This window comes from Triticum urartu, chromosome 2A, assembly GCF_056163025.1.
Source record: "Triticum urartu cultivar PI428250 chromosome 2A, HENAU_Tu73, whole genome shotgun sequence".
Classification (NCBI taxonomy): domain Eukaryota; kingdom Viridiplantae; phylum Streptophyta; class Magnoliopsida; order Poales; family Poaceae; genus Triticum; species Triticum urartu.
Window position 1 is genome coordinate 63,693,047 of NC_141874.1, and position 6,000 is coordinate 63,699,046.

The window sequence follows — 6,000 nt, forward strand, 5'->3', positions numbered from 1 at the left end:
GGAGGAGGGGGACATGGAAGAGAGGAGGTGCCAGGTCCGGAGGGGAAAATGTTTGTACAAGTTTCCTTGACACGAATCAAACTACCGAGTTTCGTTGGAAATTTGTATGTGTGAGTATTTCACATGAACTGTGCATGCGTATTCATTGCTTTTACGTATTTCACATGTTCAATCAGCTCACGAAGGTCCTTTATTGTTACGTAACTTGTGATTACACACACAAGCACAACAGCTCCGTTATTCTGCGGGGTAGGTAGCGAGAGACGCATGCATGTTGTCTATCCGGGACGGTCCACATGACATCGTTTCTTCAGTAGATACGTACGTACGCATGTGTGGATATCTCGATCTCCCCGCGTACGTGCACGAGCCATGCATGGCGCGCGCTGGCTGGCTGGCTCAGTAGTACGGCTGGAGCTTCCAGCGCTGGTTGTCGCCCTCGCACCACTTCCAGAGCACGACCTCGGTGCCGTCGCGCACGCCGCCGTGGTACTTGTCGCCGTTGAGGGCGTCGAAGTTGAGGTAGATGTTGTTCACCATGCGCACGCACCTGAACCCGTTGCCCACGTCCCTGCTCTCCGTCCACAGCACCGACTCGTCCAGGTAGTCTGGGTTGTACGGCACCAGACGCACCTGCATGCACACCAAGATGATTCTAGATTTCAGTTTATGAAAACACAAATGAATGAAGGCAGCAGAGACTACTTACAGGGTGTGACTGGCCGAGTGAGTGCTTGATGGCCTGCCCGGTGGCCTTGTTCACCATGGCGAAGGCGGGGTAGCCCTCCTCGTCCTTGATGCTGGTGCTCCACCTCATGTCCTTGATCCAGTGCTGGTAGTCGTCCTTGGGGTTGGCCGGCGCCAGCACCACCTTGCCGTTGCGCACGGACATGGCGTAGTTGGGGTTGGCGCGGCAGTAGATCTTCACCGTGGGCTGCGGCGGCATCGGCCGCCCGCCGCAGTTGCCGTCGATGTTCACCTGCGACATGCCGTACGGCACCGGCGCCGCGTACCCGGGCGTCGCCATCCCGTACCCGCCGTAGGTCTCGCGGTAGTAGTCCATGGCTATATGCTCGATCTCCTGATCGACCTGCGCAATGCATGGCGACGGGACGGAGGAATTTATAGGGGCGACGGGACGATCATATTCCATTGGTGTGCTCTAATACATGGCGTTGGCCTCACGCTGCCTGTCATGGTGATAAGCGATGTGGATGTGCGGGGTGGTGGTGGGATTCCATGGAGCGATTCCGTGGGATAGACAGATGATGCCATGGGACACTAGCTAGCTAGGTGGGGAGATGTGGGTGTGCCGGACCAAGCTAGAGCCTGAGCTGGCTAGCTTTGCGTGATTCGATTTCTTTCTGGTAGTTTTGGGAAGAAGAATCCCTCTCGTACGTACGTCCTCTATTATTGCTGGGGAGATAGCTAGGGGAAGCCGAATTTTACTATGTGCTGTGCTTTGTCGCCGCACCGATACATTCCCGGCGTGCTCATGATGTGCTCGTTTCAAAAGTGAAGATTTTTCTCCCGAAGAAAACTCTAAAGAAAAGAAAAGGAAATATTCGCGATAGAAATGGTAAGGTAAAGCGTCAAGACGGAACGGCCCATTTCTGGAATCTGGATCAATAATTCAATATACTACCCCCCGCAGCACCAGAGAGAGGCGGGCCGGACTTGATTTCGTTATTATGTAAATTAAACAATTGTACGTGGCCCGGCAAGACATATGGCATTGGATTCGTATAATCATGGCCCGGTCTACCAGCATGGCCCAGCGCAAGACAAGATCTCAAAAAACAAAACTTACCGGGGCATGCGGATTAACTGAGCTCCAGCTCGGGTGAACAGTAAAATCCAAAAGAATTTAAAACAAATTAAATAATTCTAAAAAAACTGTGGCAACATTTGACAAATGTTTAAATGCCTGCAAAGTTTCACCATAAAATGAGATTCGTGCAAGTTGTAGCAAAACAAAACCCCAAAATCAATGCTCCAAAAAGTTTTTTTCTAAGTGACTATTTTTTTGCCACGACTTCATGAAACATTGCAAACATTGAAAATATTTGTCAAAGTTTGTCACACAAAAATTTCAGAATTTTTTGCTTTTGTTTTCAATTTTTTCGGATTTTACTGTTCACCCGAGTTCATATGAGTTCGAGCTGAGAACGGCACTTTCGCTTATGAGGTTGTATAGTTCAATCAATTTTTCAAGACCTTCAAGATTAGTTTAGTTTGAGCTGATATGGTCTTCTGGCAAAGGGCATCTTCAACGCTGAAAGGGCATTTTCAACGCTGACTCCCAAATCGGACATACCAAATTCGTCCGTGGACTGGTGGGTATCATTCCGTGGAAAGTGATGCGGGAAGTAACGCAAATCAAATGTTTTTCATCTAAATCGGAGCACATTCATTACATTTTCGTCATATTTTCATTAAACTAGCATTTACATGTCAATGCCTCTTCTTATTCCCTTTTTTTGGAGTCCTTTTCAACATGTTTTGTGTATTTTATTCTCACGGTGGTAACTGAATTTTGAAGGAAATTTGTAGATTGCTTAAGTGGCAATAGTATGGAAACAAAATCTAGGACTTTTCATGACCAATTGCCCTAGTTCTTTAGAATGGTATCATTTTATTTTTTCGGGAGCTTTCGAATGGTATCATGGTGTAATGTAAAGGCTAGTATCACTACAAGGAGGTTGCTATACATGGCATACTCATTGCAAAGAGCACTTTCGGCACTTGTTGTTCCTGTGGAAAACTTGTCTTGCAAATCGTTAAGGCCTTGTTCGGTTCCATGATAAATGAGAGGGATCGACATGTATCGGCAGGGATTAAATCCCATCTAGTTCAAATTCCCCCCCAAATCCCCTCCATTCCACTCCAATCCACCTGGGGAGTGGCTTAACCAAGGCCTAAAGGGAAAATTTAACGGACTAGTTCTCACATTTCAACTCCATGTTAGAGGCACAACTTGAGCTTACAGTATGATTTTCAAGTATGGAATTTAGATACAGTATTTCTAAGGAGAGTACACATTTCCCCTCGCAAAATCAAGCCTGTTTGATCTGAGAAATTGGGCATGGCAGAAGCTGATGAACAAGCAAGGCCCCAACGGGTACAACAAACGTAGTACGAGGAGGGTGGAAGATAGGTGAGCCCATTGATTAGATCGCAGAAAAACGGAGACAGTGCAGGTCACAGAGTAGCACAGTACAGGGCCCAGTACCAAGAAAACACAGACGAGTTACATCAAAGTTCAGACTTCGGAATCATGGTCCCTCTCCTCACTCTCTCCAACACTCTCTTCTTCCTCGCAGAAACGCCGGCTCAATCATTCAATCACAAGGCGACACACGCACACAGACACCATTGCCACACATCGCACACGGTTTTATTTGGACACAGCAACATTATTCGCTACCAGCGGCACAGGACTACGACGACGACGGACGGACGGACGGACGGACGGCGACTACGACGACTTGGGGGGCTTGTCCCCGGACTAATCCATGGCGATGTGTCGATGGCAATGCGGCAGCTCATCTCTGCACGAAGCAACAATTCACTGGTCAGAACACAGATGCAAGCAAGATGTATCAGGTTGAACTGCAGAGCAGTACGACTATAGTACTTACACCAGGGGAGGATCTTCCAGCGCTGGTTGTCGCCCTCGCACCACTTCCAGAGCACGATCTCGGTGCCGTCGTGGACGCCGCCGTGGGCCTTGTCGCCGTGGAAGGCGTCGAAGTTGAGGTAGATGTTGTTCACCATGCGCACGCAGCGGAAGCCCTTGCCCACGTCTCGGCTCTCCGTCCACAGCACCGACTCGTCCTGGTACGCCGGGTTGTACGGCACCAGCTTCACCTGCACATGCACGCACCATCAATTACAGATCTTCAGTAAGAACTGCCGCCAGATGCTTCTCTGCTCAAATCATGCACAATCTTTATGTGTGTGGGTGCTTACGGGGTGGCCCTGGCCGGTGGAGTGCTTGATGCATTCGCCGGTGACCATGTTCACCAGTGCGAACGCAGGGTACCCTTCCTCGTCCCTGATCTTGTTGCTGTGCCTCATGTCCTTGATCCAGTGCTGCACAAAGATCCGGTAATTTCAGTTTCATTTACAGATCGCCACACGGCACGACAGGTAAAAAGAAAGGACTCTGTTTAATTTGGTCAAGTAGCGGCAGCAGAACTGACCTGGTAGTCGTCCCTGGGGTTGGTGGGGGCGAGGCAGACGGTGCCGTTGCGGGCGGTGAGGCTGTAGTCTTCCCCGGCCTTGCAGAAGACGCGCACGGCGTGCACGGGGGGCCCGCCGCCCATGGCGTGGGCGTTGTTGCCCATGGTGGCGCCGGACTCGACGGCGGCGTGCGCCTCGGCCCAGGGCCAGATCTTCCAGCACTGGTTGTCCCCCTTGCACCACTCCCAGAGCACGACGGTGGTGCCGTCGTGCACGCCGCCGTGGTCCTTGTCGCCGTTGAGGGCGTCGAAGCCGAGGCGGGTGTTGTTGACCATGCGGATGCAGCGGAAGCCCTTGCCCATGTCCTTGCTCTCCGTCCACAGCACCGACGCGTCCTCGTACGCCGGGTTGAACGGCACCAGCTTCACCTGCAACGCCACCGTCCCCCATGGACGCATATGTCAAAGATCAATCCAACCAACCAACCGAACCGAAGGAGGAGATGGACGGACGACTTACGGGGTGGGACTGGCCGATGGAGTGCTTGACGGCGAGGCCGGTGGCCTTGTTGACGAGCGCGAAGGCCGGCATGCCCTCCTCGTCCTTGACGGTGGTGCTGAAGCGCATGTCCTTGAGCCAGTGCTGGGTCTCGTCCTTGGGGTTGACGGGGGCGAGCACCACCTCGCCGTCGCGGACGGCGAGGCAGTAGTCCTCGGAGGCGCGGCAGTAGATCTTGAAGATCTGGTTGGGGCCCGACGCCGGCGGCGCCTGGTCCTTGTGGTGGTGCCCGAACCCGAACATCTCGGCGGCGAGGAGAGCGTGCGTGATCGACTGGAGAACGGTGGGAGCTGTGGGAGTGAGGAGAGAGCGCTGCCCCATGGCCCCGTTATATAGAGCCGGGAGCAGAGCAAACCAGGAGCATATCTCCACTCATCACGCGCTGTAAAATCTTGAAAATCTTTGGAGCATATCTCCAGCGGCCTGGACTAAATGGTAAAAAGTAATTACAGGATACGCTCGCTCGATCGATCGCTGCCAGTGCAGCACTAGCACTAGCCGTTTGGCGTGAATGTACTACCGGAAGATTTTGGTTCGATTAGCAGGATTTTGGCTCGATTCACAGCAGCAACCAGCCGGTTGCTGCCAGTGAAAAGTTTTGATCAGCATTGGCTGGACGCATGCAAATGTATGCAATGGCCAAAAATGCCAGCAGCATACAGTATGAGTTGTTGTATTGGTGGAGTACAGTTAGTGTATTTTGTATTTTGCACATCATCCGTTGTCTAATCCTAGCTGCTAGCAGTGTCTTCTTCTGGTGGGAGTATCATCCTTAGAGGCTAAGTATCCTGGTAATTAAAGACTAAATATTTTTCTCTGCTCTTGGATTGTTTTGGTCCTGCAGCAGTACTGGTGTCAGATTTCAGCTGACACTTGGCACTGCCTTGCAACATAGGAGTACTACTACTAGCCGTTTGGTGTGAATGTACTGGAAGGTTCTGGTTCGGTTTACCTACTACTTCAGTGTTTTCCATGGCATTAACTTTGCATTAGCTGTATGCATGCAAACACGCAATGGCCAGCGTATTTTGGATTAGTGGAGTACAGTTAATGTTTTTTGTATTTTGTACTCTATCCATTGTCTTATCTCAGCAGCGTTTTCTTCTAGTATACTCATTTTTTTTAGAAAATCTAGTGTACTCATCCTTAGAGGCTAAGTATCTATGTAATTTGGTCGACTTCAACAGGCCGACGCAAACGTACGCGGATTTGATCCATTTTGTGTCTATTTGGATCGGCCGAGCGCACGAAGATGCT

General features: G+C 50.9%; 2 protein-coding genes across 2 annotated transcripts; both read right to left on the reverse strand.

The window, feature by feature from the left end:
• Positions 1 to 165: 165 nt before the first annotated feature.
• Positions 166 to 1,168, reverse strand: LOC125535608 (ricin B-like lectin R40G3). The gene is made up of 2 exons (XM_048698669.2): positions 710 to 1,168; positions 166 to 633 (listed from the first exon to the last, which is right to left on the reverse strand). Exons 1-2 carry the CDS (start codon positions 1,151 to 1,153, stop codon positions 400 to 402), a joined length of 678 nt encoding a protein of 225 aa, XP_048554626.2. The 5' UTR covers positions 1,154 to 1,168; the 3' UTR covers positions 166 to 399.
• A 1,979-nt stretch (positions 1,169 to 3,147) lies between these two features.
• Positions 3,148 to 5,079, reverse strand: LOC125535607 (ricin B-like lectin R40G2). Its single transcript, XM_048698668.2, has 5 exons — positions 4,705 to 5,079; positions 4,206 to 4,613; positions 3,973 to 4,095; positions 3,642 to 3,870; positions 3,148 to 3,551 (listed from the first exon to the last, which is right to left on the reverse strand). Coding segments are annotated over exons 1-5 (1,122 nt in total). The 5' UTR covers positions 5,065 to 5,079; the 3' UTR covers positions 3,148 to 3,549.
• Positions 5,080 to 6,000: the final 921 nt, after the last annotated feature.